Source organism: Misgurnus anguillicaudatus, chromosome 11, assembly GCF_027580225.2.
Source record: "Misgurnus anguillicaudatus chromosome 11, ASM2758022v2, whole genome shotgun sequence".
NCBI classification, from domain to species: Eukaryota; Metazoa; Chordata; class Actinopteri; order Cypriniformes; family Cobitidae; genus Misgurnus; species Misgurnus anguillicaudatus.
In genome coordinates this window covers 306,638-328,148 of record NC_073347.2, presented here as the reverse complement: position 1 = coordinate 328,148, position 21,511 = coordinate 306,638, and the positions used below count along the sequence as shown (strand labels likewise).

General features: G+C 39.7%; 1 protein-coding gene across 3 annotated transcripts in view; it reads left to right on the top strand.

Annotated features, from left to right (window-relative positions):
• wdr11 (WD repeat domain 11) overlaps window positions 1-21,511 on the top strand; it is a 344,263-nt gene that overhangs the window by 118,523 nt on the left and 204,229 nt on the right. For all 3 annotated transcript variants that reach the window (XR_012371953.1, XM_073872785.1, XM_073872784.1), the window contains exons 13-16: window positions 5,350-5,425; window positions 6,192-6,300; window positions 17,159-17,283; window positions 17,438-17,585. Coding sequence is in view for 2 of the 3 variants with exons in the window: in XM_073872785.1 (XP_073728886.1) it covers window positions 5,350-5,425; window positions 6,192-6,300; window positions 17,159-17,283; window positions 17,438-17,585 (458 nt within the window). In the remaining variant the exon portion in view is untranslated. The remainder of the gene's footprint in view (window positions 1-5,349; window positions 5,426-6,191; window positions 6,301-17,158; window positions 17,284-17,437; window positions 17,586-21,511) is intronic.

Sequence of the window (21,511 nt, the reverse complement as noted above, 5' to 3'; positions counted from 1 at the left end):
GTCAAATGTGACAGTTCGTAACATAACCGCCGGGGGGGTTTCCATCTGTTATAGGACAATGGTTTCACACCGCAAGTATGTTTTTTTCAGCGCCCATATTAAGTTAGTTAGACCATGCACACCGCACGTGTGAGCAGTGTGAGCTCGCGCGTGTAGCAGGATTGGCACTAAAGCAGCAGTGCTGCAATCGTTTCGCCTGCGATTCTATTTTTGCTGCGCTGCTCACGCTCAATTAAAGGGACAGTGCTTTGTTTATGGTTTAAATGCTCGTGGATTGACGTGAAAAAAGTGTAATTTTACCATAAAATCATGAATGTGATGCCAAGCGTGTTTTAAACAGTAATGACTTTGCGCAATTTAACAGAAAGTAATGAAATATTTAAAAGCACACTGTTGCCGAAAGACTGGGCTGTCATTCACTCTCTGGCCAGCACTACATGAATCCTCATCTATCTTAATAATCTTCAGAGAAACAGATTTGTGCCATGGGCTTTTTATGTCTATAATTGTGTATTGTGTCTATAACTGTCATTACATGGATCAGAACAGCACAAAAACAATGTGGATTAAACAAATCACATTTATAGAAATTAGACCGACATTCGTATTGCGTATTGAAAAAGTTTTGCTCATAAATGCATGTAAAATAAAGTAATGTGAACTTGGGATTGTTATTAAACTCCACAGTATGAGCTCCAAACATAGCTGGTGTAAAAACACAATGGCCACGCACGCCAAACGCTCTCCTCACGCTGCGCATACGCACAGCTCACGCTACGCATACGTGCTGTTCCCTTGCAGTGTAAAACCAGCGTTAGTTTAAATAAACTAGCAGACACTGATTAGCTACTTGCGCTACGCTTATTTAAAATGATCAACAACACAACTAGCAGTGAATGTGCTTTCAGGAGAGTTAGTAGATTAGCATGGGAGGATTTGAACTTGAAAGTCTACTGACGCCTTTCCACAGTTAAAACAACATTCCTTCTTATTCTTATTCTTATTCTTTATTTGATGCTATAAATTAACTAGAAGGAAGAGATGATTTGAAAAGTGAGACTTTGTTTAATATCAAAGTAACCGAAAAGTGTTCTGTCTCAGCGATGTATTTTTCACTGCGTAAGAACAAATTTCCTATTTAAATTTGCATGTCAATCCACGAATCAAATTACATGCAGGCCGAACTGTGGGTCGTGACACATGTACGGATCAACTGCAAGCGCAATGCTTTTTATTTTCCACACGCAGTCCACACAAACACTTGAAAATATGCACATTTAATACAGACATTATCCTACATGTAATATAGAGCGGCCCGCTCATTTTAAGATGCCAATCAACTCAAAAATTCAGGCTACGCCACTGTTATAGCCACATTCCCCAAAACATATTTACGAGACTTATCAGTAAGGATAATTGTCACATTTCTAATAAGAAAAAACAATATGCAACCAAGGCCAAATTATGACAGACAGAAAAGATTAATTTATTACATTAGTAATCGGTATAGAGTGAAACTGTCTATAAAGAGATGACTTTTTTACCTTTCCTTATAGTTCTTGACATTGTGGTTGTCCTGTCAGATATTCTTGCGCTGCATATTTTGCATCTGGCAAATCTTATTTTATTGGCACGGTCCAGTTCAAAGTCTTTATAGCCAAACGAGACTTATTTGCGGAGCTCGACTAACATTACTGTCTGCCATGTTTGGTGCGGTTTGAGTTGTGCACCTTTAAAGGCACAGACGCTGATTAGTGGTACTGATGTCACAATAATATTTTTTATTTTAATGAATTTTATTACTGTTTGTTTATTATAAGTTCAAGTCATTGTCCAGTCTTCCACGTCAAGTCAAGTCTCGAGTAGCTTGTTCTCAAGTCAAAGTCAAGTCATTTTCATACTTTAATCAACCAAGTCGCAAGTCCTGAAATGTGTGATGGGTGGGAAAGTCGAAAAGCATTGCACATGCGTAGATATGAATGCGTGTCAGTCAGCTCCCTTGTACGGAGGTCGCATTTGTAGGATGCATACGTCATAAAGACTTAATTCAGAATATTAACAATTCTAAAGTTGACTATTATTTTAAGTTAATCGTAAATTGTTGTAATAGGCTTATGACTTACGAATGTAATGCTCAGTTAACTTAAACAAACCAGGCTTGATGACGTATGCAGCCTGCATATGCGACCTCCGGAGGCTGCATTGAGAAACGGTCTTTGTACTGTTCCATCACGGAAAATCACGTGACCCTACGCTCGCGCTTACTTACAAGCCGATTCAATAGATGGTCTTTGTCTATCAACCCGAGGACAATGAGACAAACAGACCCAGTTCCTGCTGCTGTGAAGGTCATCACACCACTGATCTTTAAAAAGTCCTTCTACGAGATGCCCAGCCGATGCCTGACCAGAAACCACCGGCTTTTCTTTTTTTGTTTTCTTAAAAGTTATGCAAAATGATAAACAATTCTTAATGTGACACTGGGAAACGACAACTCCCATAAGCACTCGCAGTACCCAGCGCAATGTGCAGTAGGGGTTATTTACCATAGAAAGCTGGAGCGGTGATGGATTTGCGAATGCACAGTTTGAATACGAAGTCTGAGCGCATACATGCACACTTCAGGAAAGATAAAACAATTGCATGGAAGTGATTAAAAAGATTTAAAGTGTGTGAACACTCTCTGGACAAGGCAGAGAGAAATTCATAGCGCATACCTGAATACACACATCCCAGTTTTGTCCGAAGTTAAAGGAAACCTGCAAGGGCCCAGTTTCCCATATCATAAAGGCTACTTTGGGCAACAACAATGTTCTCTTGACATTTGTCAGTAAAAGAGCACCTTGAATTCTTAAATCACTTTTAACAGAAACCATACAAACCATAATAACTGCTTCTCAATATTAGTTTCTGTAAAACTAAATTTAGTTTTAAGTCTAGTTTAGTCGAGAATATGGTTGTGTAAACTTCATATCTAAGGTCAGTTAGTAAAGATAGCGCTTATTTAAGAGTCTGCTCAGACGATGTCGATGTGAGTTCCAAGTTCGACCAGCAGGGGACAGCGCTCATGTATCCCACGGGGGGCCCCCATTTCTCGGCCACTCCTCTGATATTTCCGTTGGCTCTGGTGTGTCTGAGTGTCAAAAATTAGATATAATTCGCTTTTGGTTCATCTAACCAGCAGTCTCGGGTCTCATGAATGTATTATTTGTTAATATATTAAGTCCCTTTGTTTAATCTTAATGCTGAATATACTTAATATATACGTTTGTTTAATCCTAATGCTGTACTAGCACTGTGTCTTGTCTTTAGTACATAAAAGAGAAAATTCAAGTGTTTCCAAAGCGTGTTTAAATATAAATATGATCATTTACACATTTTATTTTATTTTTGCATCCTGTTAATGTAAAGGAAAATACTGAGGTGCAAACAGTATCTGCCAATATGTGTTTATAGCATCCATTACCGTTTACACATATTGCAAAGAATTGGTACTTTTGCACAGTTTAATTATAATAAAGTGTAAATAGCATCTAAAGCTATATGATTTACTGAATCGCGACCTAGGGGGCTATGGAACTGTTTGAGACACAGGGCAGGGATTGACCCATGTTAACACCAACAAAGAACACTGTGTATTAACACTAAACAAGTGTTAAAGCATGAAATATTTGTAACTGAACACCAAATTTTAACACTGGCTGCCCAACACTAAGTTTTTATCACTCAATAAGTTGCTGTGTACCTTTGAGATACTGATATGTATTTTTCAGGTACTAATAAGCTCTCTTTGGTCTCAGTATGTACCTCTGACGTACTAAAATGAAATTCTTAGGTGCGAAGCTGTACTTTTTGAAAGGGTACAGCCCCAGTGGCAGAAAAGGTACAGTTTTGTACCTTTATTTTTGACAGTGTATTGATCAGGTGTGTCCTTTAAAAAGCAGATAGCTGATCTCTGAACTTAAAGGAGCATTTCACCCATGGAAACATTAATCTTTATTAAAAGTGGATCATATTTGTAGTCGAAATTTAACATAAATTTAAAATTTGGTGCCTATTTGACCGAGAAAAGGAGTGTTTGTAGTCTCACCACCGCTACAAAGATATAGGACTTCCTTCTTTCAATGATGCAAAATGATGATTTTTACATCATTGAAAGAAGGAAGTGCAACACTGAAATCCATATTTCTCCTGTCTCAGGGGAAACAGAGGGAATGATGCACGACCATTCAAAAACATGACTAGGTTTCTAACTATACAAGCTTAATGCAAATGGGTGAAGTGTCCCTTTAATAGCAGTGCACTGGTTGAATAGTGCAGATTAAGGGGCAGTATTATCCCCTTCTGACATTACAAGGGGAGACAGATTTCAATTACCTATTTTTTACATGCTTGCAGAGAATGGTTTATCAAAACTAAGTTACTGGTGTGTTCTTCTTTATGTTTTCTAGGTTGATAGAAGCACTGGGGACCCAATTATAGCACTTAAACATAGAAAAAATATGATTTTCATGATATGTCTCCATTAAGGGCTCATTAATAAAGTTCTATGGCAAAGCCTCGACGCCGTAGCCTATGTGTGGGTTTCATATATACTTTTATATATGAGCAGTTTTTTACCCTGACAGGAGGTACAGTGCTTGTGGTCCACGTACTGTAGAACTGATGCACTTTAAACATTTTGGCAAGGTGCACATCAGGCTATGCAGAGCTTCACACAGCCTATGGATAACTATGGCGTAGCTACGGCATAGACCTTTCGCATGATTATAACTTGCACTTTAGATGAGAGGCTTTAGTAAAGTAACTGCACATGCAGTAACTTATCTTGTGTGCAAGAGAAAATATGATTTTCCCAGTAAAAAAAAACAGTAAAATAATAGATGGGTAAGAAACATGAAGCAAAACTAAATAAATAAATACAGTTAAACAATCTGTGTTGGTTTGTGTTTCTTGGAAACCCCCAGCCCCTGGTGATTTTGGCTCAGCCCTTGATGTTTTTAAAACGTAGTAAAGTCCCTGGTCTCAATCATAGAATTGGGCAGATACATTGAAGCCTTAAAGAGGAAACACACAAAAACAAATGTTTCAGTCAGAGAATGACAATGGTGCACAAATGATTATATGTTTGTATGCTTATCTTGGGCAAAAACAAACATATCAGGGAGCATAATAAAAATAAGAAAACACCAATTTTATGACCACACCCAGAGCACACCAAGGCACACAGTAAGCTGTCAACAAACATCAAGCTATTTTTTGCCAATTGCATGTGTATTTCTTTTTTAACCAATTCTGCTTTTTAGCTTTTGTTCATTCATTTAATATTTTGTGTTCTCTGTCTTTCAGGGCGGAGCTTTGCATTTCGTGGTGAACGTGGAAATGATGAACCAGCAATTGAAATGATTAAAGTATCACATCTCAAGTAAGTAACACACATTTTCTCCTTTGTTTCAACCCACATGGTGAGCACCTAAATGGCTTAGTTTCATGTCTTTCCCTCAGCTGTGATTAATGTTTCGGGGACTTTCAGGTGATATTAACTGAAAGATTTACTTTTATTGGCACTGTACTTAAAGGTATTGTGGAGGATTTAATTTTTCCGGGTGGATCATCAATACTATTGGTCGTCCTAGTTGTCAATCAGGAGTGTTGCGCAATTGCATTTTTTAAAAAAGTGGAAAAGATGGTTATTTTCTAAAATTCAAGAACATTTTCCGCTACACCTTCAAGCACACTCAACCTAGGGGTGTCCAGTCATTGTTTCCTTAAAGGTGAGGCATACTGATTGATTAACCTTGCTGTAGTGGAAATTTGAATGGCTTGTGATGTAATGTTTTAATGCAGTAATTTAAAGACATTGGGCCACATTTATGAAATGAGCTTATGACAGAAAACTGGACATACAGTTGTTTCCATGCAAGACTTGGCATTTATTAATATGGATGTGATCTATGGCTACAATCAATTCTCATGTCAGGTTTCACCTCATATAAGTTTTCAGTTAAAGTGATAACAAGTCAATACTAAAATAGTAGGTTCAATTGACCAGCAAAATCAATTTGTTTTAACTTTTTTTTTTACTTTTTATACAGTGTGGGACAATTTTGTGGTCATATGCCTTAGTTGTTTTGTTTTCCATGCCATTTACACATTTTATTTTTGTATGGTTTGTGTATGTTTTTGTTTAGGCAGTACCTGGTTGTGGTGTTCCAAAACAAACCATTGGAACTCTGGGACGTCCGCACAGGAACTTTGTTGCGTGAGATGGCCAAGAACTTCCCCACTGTTACTGCCCTGGTACTACAACACTTAACACCCACAAATGATGTCTGTGGATTAGGGGTGTAATGATACACACAAAAATTACAATTCAGTACGTACCTCAGTTTTTAAGTCACAGTTCAGTTACCAAAAGGTAAGATATTTCTTTACACAAACTAGATATACTGACCAGTGTGTTGAGGACATCTGCTGGTTATAGCCGCTGTAAATGCAACAATAACAGCATATTTGCATATTTATTTAATGATATGCAGTGGTTAAATTGGCTTTTGTAGGGAGGGGGAGCCCTTATTTACGCTAAATGGTCATCATTCAAAATCGTGCTGTAAAATTACTTAATGTTTTTAACACCAAAAGGGCTTTTTTTCCAGTATTAATGTGTAAGGAAAGGTTGAGTATAGTTATTCAAACAAAGATAAATACTTTACAATTCACTTTCACAAGTTTCAGCTTAAAAGCTTTGCCAGAGGTTGAACCAAACTTTAAAATCTGAACTTTAAATTATGCAAATCTATGAGCCTGACACCCTATATGAATTTGTTGCACATGTCATTATGCACAATTGATCAAACTTTGAAGGAAGTTATAAGACTCAACCTCTTGACTAATTCTAAGCATAAGATACCCCAAAAGATTCAATTAAGAAAAACAACATACTGAATCAGCATCAATATGTCTTATTAATTAGCCACAGAGATTCCCTAATCTCTGTGTCTGCAGTTAGTAAAACAATCACTATACTTAGGTTGTAATTGATTTGTATAATCAAAATACATTATTTTATTAAAATTATACAATAAGTTCAGTGTTATCTATTGAACATATTGTAATGAGATGAGTGACATGGCTATACATACTTAATCATTTGTTTATAGACTTCTATTAAGTTTTCTCGACGTGTGCACCATTCTTACCTCTCTATCTCTCATCTCTACAATGTCTAATGCAATGTGCGAATGCGCATTCTTGAGGATCTGAGTGAGACGTGGGGCTGCGCACCAGTAATGTCGGGTCAATGTATAAACAACCGGCACCCGACCGACGTTTTCAACTTCGCCCGCAACTTGGACCGCAAAAAAAGACGTCTGTGATTTTGGCCGATTCGGACAGGATTAAAATTCTCATGCTATTCCTGAGATAGGAGTGTCTGTTTCATGCGTTTTGGCGTTGCAGAAGATCACATGCTCTGGATATGCGTGTTTGTAGCCTAATGTTTGATATTTTGCTTTAAAATTTGCTTTAAAATTATTACAGAACATGTCATTAATTAATTTAATTTTAACAAATTAAAATAACTTATACAAATCATATAAAGTAGCCTACGTGTTTTATATATCTGGCTGCTTTAAACCCAAAGAAATTAAGAAATAGCCTAATGATTAATAACAATTTATTATCTTTATTAATTAACATTACCATTCCAGAGTGAAACAAAATAAGGTTGAGTTTCTTACCTCATAACGTTACTGATATTACAGTGTTTAGTCTTAACAGTGTGTGTGTCATAAATAAGACTTCCACTCCTCTCCCTAATCACCACCAGAGGGAGCCATCACTCCAATATTAAAGACTTGTCATGAACTCTATTTCCCTTAAGCCCACATCCTTAGACACTGTTTCATGCTCCACCTGATTGTCATTACACACACCATATAAGTCCCAGCATTCTCATCATACTTTGCGAAGTCTTCATTTGTCTCTACAGTCACTACTGAGCGTTTGTATATCTCTTTGTCTACCTGTGTTTGACCTGGATTTATATTTACCTTTGCCTGTTATCTGCCTGCCCCAATCTACTGTCTTATCACTCTGAGTTTGCCTAGCCCGTATTGGATTGTTTATTGGTGTTTAAACATTGCCTGTCTGACTATGATTGTGTTGATAAACTCTGCACATGGATCCTCATTCTATGAGTGCTTCATTACAGTGTGATATTCAGCTCATCTTGATTTAATTATTTTATTCCGCCAAATAAAAAGAAACCATCCATCTGAATGAGTGGGACTCAAGACCTTACGGCAGATCACGTTGGCCAAAACACGAAAAGAACCGCGTTTTCAAAAGATATTGCGAGCAAACACAGACATTTGCATCCGGACAGGATTACATTTATCAGAAGACCTCTGAGTTTGGCGAAAAACAGTAGGTAAATTGCTCTGGAATTTTTACAGGGGTTTCAGAGAAAAACACAGCCATGGGCGATTCGGACGGGATTAAAAACACAGTGGACCTCTGAGAAGCATGATATTCTCAGAGGTTCCCCTGTAAAACTAATCCCATCCAAAATTAAAAAGGTTTAAAGGGCATCTTTATTTCAAAAGACCTGACTGACCGCGACACGAATGTCCTTAAAAATATTTGGCCCCGGCCCAATTTAAATCCTGTTTATCTCCGGCAGGGTGTATTGTGGACCCGAGGAGGGGGCCCAATTTAACCAGTGATGATATGTGAACATTACAAGCATTTTTATTACATGAAATATGCAATATTAGTTAATGCTATTGAAGGTAAATGATTTGCGCAAGTATTGCGCCTCGCAAGCGAATTAGCATAGTTATCATTACTGTCCGTTAGTCTGAATATTGAAGGAAAAGCTGCCCTTAGAGCCCATATTAAATTTGAACTTCTTCGATATTCTTAAAGAATCATCCTAAGTTAAAACTTTAAGAAGCTTTTTGATAAAATGACATGTGAGTACGGTTTTGTAATTTTTAGACAAATGGTGACTGTATTTCAGATGATCAAATTTTGTTTTTTTGTTGTTTTTAGTCACCAACATCACAATTAGTTTTAACCCTCCCTTCAGAGCTTTCTCCAAAGCCACAACTTCTGTCAAAATGCATGAACTCTGCTTTTAGTTATTTCTTGCTGAAGGCATGCCCAAAGTGTCACCGCAGTGATGCAGCTGTAAGGGAACTGTAGCAATCTATCTTAAAAGGTAACATGATGTAACCTTGCTCTCACTTGAAATGTGTCTCCACATTAAGTCCTTGAATTTGAGGGTATTGGACATGGAAAGCCCTTGAAAGGTCCTTGAATTTGAAGTTAACTAAAGCTGGGCGTACACGGTGCGAATTCTGATGGTCGGAACGTCGTGAGCTCCCGCACACGACACGAGTGAGTTTATGCCAAAATAATTTGTACGCAGTCACACACGACAAGATTTTACTGTACAACTTGATGAATTCTGACGTAAGCATTTTCGCACTTGTGACTGGCAGAATGTACAAAATATATAACAAGAAGAATATGGCAAAGATATTGGCTTAAGTGCAGAAAACAGCCTGGAATTTCTGTTCTTTTGTATTTCTGTTTATGCATTCTGAAATTGCAATATAGGTTTAGTGCTGTGGCGGTGAAGGAATTTCTCTGGGAGTGATTTTTCATGCTAGCGCATATGTGGTTTTACCGTCTTAATATATCATGATTGTAGTGCCAAGTAAATATCTATATTGCTATTATTAATGTTACATATATATTTTTTTTATAAATATGACCGTTTAAAAAACTAATTCAGTGGGCCTATTTATTTATTTCTAAATGCAGAATGAGGAGCAATGAAGTAAAACGCAAAGTAAGCTAACGTAATACGTCTTTCCCTTTATGATTAAATTTTTAAGACAATACATCTACAGCCAAATATTAATTTGTAAAACGAAAATCATTTAATTTAATATAAAGCACATTGTCTAGGCTTGTTTGCATTGTTTAGTGCAAATGTACACGGACCCTCGGTCAATGCGGTGTCTTGAAGTAAGTGAGCCCGGAGCATTTGTGCTCCTGTAACTGTACAAAATAAATGCCATACAGATGGCATTGCATATTAATATATGCCATTTTCTCAGTAGACCTATGTAAATTAATACATAGCAATACAAATATAGTACGAAAACAAATTAATCATTATTTAAATAAAGTTTCAGAGATATCCTACATTTTTAGTCATTTAAATATGTATATATATGTGTGTGGGTAAAAAAAAAACGAAAAAAAAGTTTAAGCTCACTTGTTAAAGCAGATGCTCCAATAATGTGGAAAATGTCGTCTCCGTGTATGATTATCATGTTTAATGTAGTCTCTTGTTCGTTGACAATTTATTTTGCATACCTTATGCCTATTAAACAAGGACATTCCGTTCCTTTTTATTCTCTGTCGCGACAGCCCTTTTAATATCCATTCATTTATAAACTGTACTACAGCGACTTTGGCACAGCTTGGATTACACGAAAATTGCGACATTTTTTGTCCATCCTGTACTGTTTAAACCAGTGGTCTCTGCACGGAGTCTAGTAATTTTTATATTTATTTATTACATATTTAGTTGGCTTGTTTTATGATTGTAAATAATGATAAAACATATTAACAAGTAAAGAAAAATCAACAGTATTACAAAGTAAAACAAAAAAGTTTTAATATCAAACAGTAGCCCTCGTTTTATGCATTGTGGTAGCCCTTATAGCCTAATCTACACTCTCTCCTGTTTCCACACACATCCAAAGCTGTGACCGGACATCACAAAAACACGTATGACAGGTTTTTCAGGCAAATAAGCTGATCAAGAGGTCGTCACTGAAAGGACCTGTCATATTTGTCATGATGTCCGGTCAACGGAGTGTGTGTGTGCGCGAAACATAGCCAGCTATAGAGTTGTCGTCCAGATTTGAGGTAGCAGTGCCACATTTGTCTTTCTTCTTCTGTGTTTTGTACATTCTGATTGGTCAACTTCAAGTGCTTTGCCAGATCTGTTACAGGATGTAATAGATCATGCGATTGACAGTCGATTGCTCATGCCTTGTTGCTGCTCTGTTGTCAATACAGTTTGCTAAGTTATACTCTCGTGTCTGCCTTTTATTTTATGCTTATACTGCTGCATAAACATGGTGTCAGAAGATGCCTAGTGCGTTTTCTTAAGTTTACGCTGTGTTTGCTGATTTCGACCTAAGGAGTTTAGCGATTATGGACGCTGATAATGCTGCGGCCGCGCTTCGCCCGTCCAGCGGCGTACCGGCTAATATTCCTCCGCCATTACCGATGAACATGAACGGAGACTGGAGAGCTAACTGGGACTTATTCAGAGCCGAGTTCGAGGATTATGCACTGGTCACTGGCCTGGCTGAAAAGACCAGGGAAGTACAAGCTGCTACATTGAGAAGTGTGATGGGATCTGAATGCAGACATGTTTACCGACACAATCTGAATCTCCCAGAGAGACATTAAAATCATCCTAGATGCATTGGAAGCATACTTCAAACCTGCCAAAAATGTCATTTATGAGAGGTCCGTTTTCGGCTGTTGTAAACAGGAGGAAGGGGAGTCCATAGACAATTTTGTGACAAGATTGAGAGAAAAAGCAACGACTTGTGATTATGGTGGATTAAAGGATGAAATGATTTGTGACAAAATTGTACTGGGCATTATAAATGAAGGAACCAGACGCAGATTGTTAAGGGAAAAAATAAAAAAAAAAAAAAAGAAATAGTTTGTTTCTCTGCAATTACATGGCAAGTCACTGCGTTGTCAGTTAGATTCAGGAGTAACATGCAATGTGATGAGCTACAAGGATAAAGTAAAGGTTGCACCACACACACCACTCCGCCCTAGTAGCACCAAATTACGGCTGTACTCAGACGAGTCGCTGGACTCCATGGGCGTTCTTGATACAGAATGTGTGGTCAAAGGAGAGAAATATGAGCTGTCTTTTGAGATAGTAGAATCAAGTCAAAATCCACTTCTTTAAGGCTCGACTTGTGAACAGCTAGGCCTGATGCAATTCACAATACCAGATGACGTGCTCAAAATTGGATATGAACGGTCTGAGCCTCTGACTAAGGAACAGTTAATTGACAAATACAGTGATGTGTTCAACTTGCCTGTGAAATCACTGCCTGGTGAGGTCCATTTTGAGCTGAATCCCAGTGTAACACCGATACAGTGTGCCCCACGAAATGTTCCAATTGCTATGAAAGCAACAGTCAAAGCCCAACTGGACGCATATCAGGCTGAGGGTCATATCACAGATGTTACAGAGCCAACAGATTGGATCAGCAACATGGTGATAGTGAAACAACCAGACAAGCTGAGAATTTGTTTAGACCCAAAGTTTCTGAACAAAGCTCTGAAACGCTCTCATTATATCATGCCAACCTTGGAGGATGTTTTATACAAATTGCCTAAAGCAAGGATCTTCACGTTGGTTGATGCCAAACATGCATTCTTACAGTGCAAGCTCGACCAAGAAAGCAGCTTCATGACCACATTCTGGACCCCATGGGGCAGGAAATGGTGGCTAAAGCTAACATTTGGTGTCTCTATGGCACATGAGGTCTACCAACGGAAACAGCATGAAAGGTCTAAAGGGCATTGAGCCCATCGCAGATGATATTCTTGTCGTTGGTTGCGGGGACATGGATCAGCAAGCTGAAAAGGATCATGATCACAAGCTTCAGGCCCTGTTGGAGCGTTGCAGAGAGGTGAAACTACGACTTAGCTTAAAAAAGTTGCAATTTAAAGTAAACAAGGTGAAGTTCCATGGTCACATCCTTTCATCCTCCGGCTTAAAGCCTGACCCAGAAAAGGTGAGGGCTATCATGGACATGCCCAACCCTACAGATGCTAAAGGTGTACAGCGTCTCATCGGCTTTGCTAATTATTTAGCCAAATTCATGCCACACCTGTCTACTGATTGCGAGCCACTACGGCACTTACTCGACAAAGACACTCCATGGCACTGGCTACCCAAACATGAAGATTCAATTTGTAAGCTAAAAGCCATGGCCACATCCATGCCTGTGCTACGCTATTATGACGTTTCCAAGCCTGTCACAGTACAAAGTGATTCCAGTCAAAGCGGTCTTGGGTGCTACCTTATGCAAGAAGGACAGCCTGTCGCCTTTGCTTCAAGAGCACTTGTCAAAGATTTCACCATTACTTGTACAGACGAGAGTTGGTCACAGCAGAGACTTGACCACAAACCTTTGATCACCATATTCAGCAAACCACTTCTCAGCGCACCCAAGCAGCTTCAAAGCATGCTTATGACACTTCAAAACTACAGTCTCAAAGTTGTCTACAAGCCAGGGCCTAAAATGTTCATTAGTGACATGTTGAGCAGAGCATCTGCTGACATTACATGCAAGGGAGACATTTACCAGAGGCATGCCATATGTCATTTGCAACAAGAGTAGGAAAATGTACAACTAATCAACCAAACAGAATACCTGAATGTGACGGACCAGCGGTTGAGGACAATCACGGAGCATACTGAAAGGGATGAAGCATTACAAGCCCTTAAAACCATTGTCCTGGTAGGCTGGCCTGATGAGAAAGAAAAAACAACACACATCATCCGAGAATACTGGCCTTATAGAGATGAGATAAGTGCGCAAGATGGTATTTTGTACCGTGGTCAGAAAGTCATTATTCCCAAATCACTACGTCCAGAGATGCTCAAACGCATACATTCAAGCCATATAGGAGGCGACGCATGTTATCGTCAGGCCCGTGACACACTGTATTGGCCTAGTATGCAAGCAGAAATCAAAGACTTTGTGAGTAACTGTTCAACTTGCAATGAATTTGCACATAACCAACAGAAGGAAAGCATACCATCTCACGACATCCCCAGCAGGCCATGGCAGATTGTCAGCATGGACTTATTCAGTCACCGGCAAAAGGACTACCTTATAATTGTGGACCATTTCTCAGACTTTTGGGAAATTGAACTGCTTCCTGACCTATCTGCAGAGACGGTCATCAAACGCTGCAAGGCTCAGTTTGCTCGACATGGTCAGCCAGATAGAGTTATCACAGATAATGGTCCTCAGTTCGGTGCTCTGTTTAAGCGCTTCGCCTCCAGCTGGGAATTCGACCATGTCACTTCTTCACCTAGACATCCAAAATCAAATGGAAAGGCTGAGTCAGCCGTCAAGATTGCAAAAAACCTTTTGCGCAAAGCCATGCATGACAGAACTGACCCTTGGAAGGCCATACTTCATTGGAGAAACACCCCAACTGAAAACATGGACAGTAGCCCTGCACAAAGATTGATGTCACGGAGACTGAAAACGTCTCTTCCAGTAACAAACAAGCTTCTGGAGCCATCTGTGGTTACGGGGGTTGTTGAGAGGCTTCAACACCTAAAGCAGCAGGCAAAATTCTATTATGACAGGTCAGCTTGTGATCTGCCGGAACTGAACATTGGTGAGAAGATCCATATGAAGCCCCTTCCACAAAAAAAACCTGCACTCTGGAAGGTGGGCACCTGTCTTCAGAAAGTAGCACCACGATCTTATCTTGTTAACGTGGATGGATCCATATATAGACGAAACAGAGTGCACTTGAGAGTGGCAGAGTCAACTGCCACACAAGCATTGGACACAAGTGAACCCGAGATGCCTCTTATGCCAGAGAGTTGTGTTGCAGAAGCCCTTGCTGATTCACCTCTTGTGATGCCCTTGCAACAGGCTTCACCTGACGTTGTCAAACTTTCACCATCAGATGGACACACGTATACTAGGGCTGGCCGATTGTCCAAGCCACCTAAGAGGCTGGATTTGTAATATGTTATAAATGTTACTGTAACAGTCTACGTAAAGCTAAGTATGGTAGTCAGTATAAAAAAAAAATATATATATATATATATATATATATATATATATATATATATATATATATATTTATACAACAGTTCTTTCTGGTTCTCGAATCTGATTGGCTAAGAGCCATACGATATTGTGCTGATAACAGCACTGTAACCGCATCACCTTTCGTATTATTCCGCCACCTAGTGAATGGAGGTCCTAAGCAGGCTCATCTCTGAATGGAAAAACACAGACGCGCTGTTTGAATCACTCTCCGTGTGTGTGTCTCATTAGTTTACTAGCTCATAAATCAGTCTGAATCCCCAATCGGAAGTTATTAGTCAAAGATCAGTGCTCTTGGATGTTACGTTACAGTTAATGGGAGAAATGTCTTGTCACATCGTGTGGATTATTAACACTTGGAAAGAGGAATATAAACACTCTTTTTTTTTCTGGAGCTATATTTCTTATCAGAACGCGAAAACACCGTGGAACTGCAGGTAAGCACCGCAGCTTTTAAATGTGGACATTGATCATTTACTTTATCGTGACCTGACTATTAAAACATGTTATGAGATATCGCCACTGGTATATTTATAAGCAGCATGCAAAAACATCTCTCTGACACTTATAAAAAACAGTTTTATATAGTACTGACAAGAACAAAGTTTAATAATAACAATCGAGTGCTCGTATCACGTTAAGAATAAATGAGAAAGCAATAGTAACGTTATACAAGTAGTTTTATTAACTTTTACCTCGCGCCAAAACAATAACAACACAAAAGACACTAAATATGAATAAAAAACAAGTAATAGTTTGATCATGACACCAAATACTGCTGATTTGATCTCATTTTGACGATCATAAACAAACAAGGCCAACATGAGAGCCAGGGTATCTCTTTCAGAAATGTAGCCCAGAGAGGGCGGTGGTCAGCGGGGCGAGTGAACACTGATGTCCGCTCATGTTTTGGTTCTCATTCGTACCGAATCTCACTAAGCAAACGTTCAAACAGGCGCTATCTTTACTAATCGACTGCAGATTTAAATATAATACATATACATTCTCGACTGAACTAATCTTAAAACTACACTTTGTGACCAAGAAACGGTAATATAAAGTAACGGCTTTTCTGTCCATTGAGTTGTTATGAGCTTCAAAGCAGCCGAAAGTTTTACCTGTCATTCTGGCCGCCCTCAAATCCGTGGCGGAAGAAGTAGTTCTCAAACAAAGAGGCTTTTAAAATAACTCCGTTGTTGTTTTCTAGTTTTCGTTTTTCAAACGTGTGCCGTCGAACTGTTGTATAAAAGCAATATCGCTCTCGGAGTCGTGTGATATAGCTCTATATCATCACGGCTGTGATTGCCTCCGGCACTCGGCCTGCGGCCTCGTGCCTCTGGCCTAATCACAGCCGTGATGATATAGAGCTATATCACACTCCTACTCGAGCGATATTGCTTAAATATCTGCATAAAGTTTATATAGTATTTTGTTCTTGTTTAGTGTATAAAAGGGGATTCCTTTTGTTCATATTTGTAAAGGGGGATGTTACAGGATGTAATGGATCATGCGATTGACAGTCGATTGCTCATGCCTTGTTGCTGGCTTGCGGCTAGTTTGGCTGCTCTGTTGTCAATACAGTTTGCTAAGTTATACTCTCGTGTCTGCCTTTTATTTTATGCTTATACTGCTGCATAAACATGATCGTCTCGTTCACCCGCACCAACACTACGAATTTATACCGACAGCTCCCGAACTTTTTTGACATGTTTAAAAATTATCGGGAGGTCGTAAGGTGCTCGTAACCTGCTCGGCTCGTAATTCCTCTCACACGGTGCAAGCCGCGACCATACGAGCATGAACGATTTGCTCCCGAGAAAAAAAATTGCATGCAAGCTCCTACGACAGCAAAAATCGCACCGTGTACGCACGCCTTAAGGTGTGGGAACCCTGATAGTTGTTGTGGAACTCCGCTTATATCTTTAATATAAAAAGATTTTCAAAACAATATTTTTAAGTCCTTACTCTGATTATTGGAAATAATCGCATTATTGGTGTACATGTAAAGGAGCTCACTGTGAAGGAAGCTAGTGTTCTTACCAGTGCCCAAACCTGTGTACATGATATACTGATTCACGACCTCGGGGGCTAATGAGTAACCCCTTATGTAAAATTGCTTTTTTGCAATTAACCCTGCGTAAGTTTGTGCCTAATTCACCCCTACTATGTATGTCTTGGAGTAAATCTGTGCGATGACTCCCTCAGGTTTGACATTGTGTGTGTGTAAACAGGAGTGGTCTCCATCACATAACCTTAAAAGCCTGAAAAAAAAGCAGCTTGCAGCACGAGAGGCCATGGCAAGACAGACCACCCTCGCTGATGCAGAGCAGAGCAGCGTAGAGTCCTCCGTAATCAGGTTTGACTTAAAAGTTTAAAGGAATTGTTCTGCAGTGTAAAAGATTTGGAGCAGGTTCTCTAGTCATGTGAACAATATTTTAATCACTGTTAAATTGATATTGGCGCTACAGTGCACGTGTGCTGTTTTAAACAATGTTTGCTCTTTTTGCCAGTCTGTTGCAGGATGCTGAAAGCAAGTCTGAAATGTGTCAGGGCATCTCAGCCCGTGAGCACTTTGTGTTTACCGACACGGATGGCCAGGTCTATCACATCACCGTAGAAGGTAACACTGTGAAGGACGGTGCACGTATCCCACCTGATGTAAGTGTGCTTCACAAATTTTTCTTCTACTACATCTTTGTACATTGTGTAGTATCTATCCTATTAATGTAGTTAAATGCAATTTTTATGTAGTGGTTTTTATATTTTGGAATTGTTATAAAGCAGCTTTAAATGGAATAAAGAAAAGGGAAAAAGTAAACATTTAATTTTTGATTAATTATTGCAAATGTATTTCCTCAAGGAGTAATTTAATAAATATGTAATAAATAAGGTTGTAATCAACTAAGAACAGGAGTGTGGCATTTGCAGTAGTACCATAAATAACAGTTCATACTGAAAGTGAAGTTTGTGAAATCTTTAAGAATATAGTTGGACCATTATATTGAAAGTGGTATAATCACCATAATGTACAAAATCTTGGCTTGCTATGGAGACCAGGCCTTCAGTCGTCAGTGTCGTCTGATGCCAGTGGGCAGGAGGAAGGGCAGTGAAAATAGTGAGCGAGGAAGTGGAGGTTAAAAACAAACCCAAGCTGGCCGTTTCTCCCGTCCATCTTAATATGAACATGAACGGAGACTGGAGAGCTAACTGGGACTTATTCAGAGCCGAGTTCGAGGATTATGCACTGGTCACTGACCTGGCTGAAAAGACCAGGGAAGTACAAGCTGCTACATTGAGAAGTGTGATGGGATCTGAATGCAGACATGTTTACCGACACAATCTGAATCTCCCAGAGAGACATTAAAATCATCCTAGATGCATTGGAAGCATACTTTAAACCTGCCAGAAATGTCATTTATGAGAGGTACGTTTTCGGCTGTTGTAAACAGGAGGAAGGGGAGTCCATAGACAATTTTGTGACAAGATTGAGAGAAAAAGCAACGACTTGTGATTATGGTGGATTAAAGGATGAAATGATTCGTGACAAAATTGTACTAGGCATTATAAATGAAGGAACCAGACGCAGGTTGTTAAGTGAAAAAAATGTAACGCTGCTCACAGCCATTGAGATGTGTCGCACCGCTGAACAGACCGCTATGCATATGAGAGCGATGGACGCAGCATGCATGCCAACTGCAGCAGAAACGGTTCACACTGTTGCTAGGAAACCATTCAGGCCTAACCAGCGTATGCAGAGTAATTCACCAAGACTCTTAGACACAAGCAAGACATGCCGATACTGTGGTAATGTGCATTCAAGAGGTCGGGATTACTGTCCAGCATATGGCAAAACATGTAGACTCTGTGGAACTGATAATCACTTTGCCAAAGTATGCCTGAAAAGTAAAAGCAGATATACAGAGGGGAAGCTTCACTGCATTGAACATTCTAAGGAGCCGGTTAGAGACAGTGATGATGATATTTACACAGTTGAGTCCATTAGCACAGTGAACATAAAAGGAAAGAAATAGTTTGTTTCTCTGCAATTACATGGCAAGTCACTGCGTTGTCAGTTAGATTCAGGAGTAACATGCAATGTGATGAGCTACAAGGATAAAGTAAAGGTTGCACCACACACACCACTCCGCCCTAGTAGCGCCAAACTACGGCTGTACTCAGACGAGTCGCTGGACTCCATGGGCGTTCTTGATACAGAATGTGTGGTCAAAGGAGAGAAATATGAGCTGTCTTTTGAGATAGTAGAATCAAGTCAAAATCCACTTCTTTAAGGCTCGACTTGTGAACAGCTAGGCCTGATGTAATCCACAATACCAGATGACGTGCTCAAAATTGGATATGAACGGTCTGAGCCTCTGACTAAGGAACAGTTAATTGACAAATACAGTGATGTGTTCAACTTTCCTGTGGAATCACTTCCTGGTGAGGCCCATTTTGAGCTGGATCCCATTGTAACACCGATACAGTGTGCCCCACGGAATGTTCCAATTGCTATAAATGCAACAGTCAAAGCCCAACTGGACGCATATCAGGCTGAGGGTCATATCACAGATGTTACAGAGCCAACAGATTGGATCAGCAACATGGTGATAGTGAAACAACCAGACAAGCTGAGAATTTGTTTAGACCCAAAGTTTCTGAACAAAGCTCTGAAACGCTCTCATTATATCATGCCAACCTTGGAGGATGTTTTATACAAATTGCCTAAAGCAAGGATCTTCACGTTGGTTGATGCCAAACATGCATTCTTACAGTGCAAGCTCGACCAAGAAAGCAGCTTCATGACCACATTCTGGATCCCATGGGGCAGGAAATGGTGGCTAAAGCTAACATTTGGTGTCTCTGTGGCACATGAGGTCTACCAACGGAAACAGCATGAACTGTTAGCAGGTCTTAAGGGCATTGAGCCCATCGCAGATGTTATTCTTGTCGTTGGTTGCGGGGACACGGACCAGCAAGCTGAAAAGGATCATGATCACAAGCTTCAGGCCCTGTTGGAGCGTTGCAGAGAGGTGAAACTACGACTTAGCTTAAAAAAGTTGCAATTTAAAGTAAACAAGGTGAAGTTCCTTGGTCACATCCTTTCATCCTCCGGCTTAAAGCCTGACCCAAAAAAGGTGAGTGCTATCATGGACATGCCCAACCCTACAGATGCTAAAGGTGTACAGCGTCTCATCGGCTTTGCTAATTATTTAGCCAAATTCATGCCACACCTGTCTACTGTTTGCAGGCCACTACGGCGTTCAGTCGTCAGTGTCGTCTGATGCCAGTGGGCAGGAGGAAGGGCAGTGAAAATAGTGAGCGAGGAAGTGGAGGTTAAAAACAAACCCAAGCTGACCGTTTCTCCCGTCCATCTTAATATCAAACATATGCTCCCTGGGAAACTGGACTACATCCAACTCCAGCAGACTACAGATATGGCTTCGCGACAGAGTTCTGGATGCCACTATTCAACTAGATGGGCTAACCTTGTTTCTTGCAAGCAGAAATGCAGCTTTTCGTTAGTAGAGTTTGTGATTGTTAGATGCAGAACATTTTATTTACCATGGAAACTCACAACTGTTTTTATCATCGGAGTGTACATTCCCCCAGCTCTAATGCTAGTAAGGCACTATGGGCTATTGGCGGGCTGCATATTGCCCACCCCGATGATTATCATCACTGCACGATGTGGACTTTGCAACAAAACAAGCGATCACATTGAATTTTGTTTACACAAACATTGCTGGCACTTATCAAGTAATAATTAAATTCAGTTTTATTTATATAGCGCTTTTTAATACATTAAAGGGCACCTATGGTCCGATTCACGATTTTACATTCTATGGTGTGAAAGTGTGTGTTAGCACGTTAAGGATATGCAAAAGGTACAAACCCTAAAGTAAATGATGAAGCAAGTTATCATTTCCAACGTGAATCTCTTTTCTTGGTCTACAACAAACACATTGATTCTAGGCAACAGTTTACTTCCTGGGACCGTTGCATGGACACAACAGTTCCTCTTACTTCACAACTGAAATCTTGTTGATTGGCCCCAAATCATTGAGATTGCCTGAACATGACATTTTTATTGATATATATGGTGTTCAAATTAGGCCTTCAAAAACTGTGCGTAATCTGTGAGTCTTATTTGACCCCATGCTATGCTTTCATTCCCACATAATCCAGATCGTTAAATCATGTTTCTTTCACCTGCGGAATATTGTTCGAGTACTCCCCTCTCTAACCATTCTAGATGCGTAAACTGTCATTAACGCTTTCATCAATTCAAGATTGAATTTCTGTAACTCATTATACTTTGGCCTACCCACCAAAGAAATCCATCGACTTCAAATGGTACAAAACTCTGCTGCACTAGCCCTCACATATAATAAAAAATCTGCCCACATCACTCTGATCCTTCACCAACTTCACTGGCTTCCTGTCGTAAATCGTGTTTGCTTGTCTCCACTAGTCCTGGTATATAAAGCCTGTCATGGCCCGGCACCCAAATACCTTATTGAATTAGTACAACCATACGTTCCGACCAGGGCCCTTAGATCTAGCACTGAAAATCTGCTCGTCGT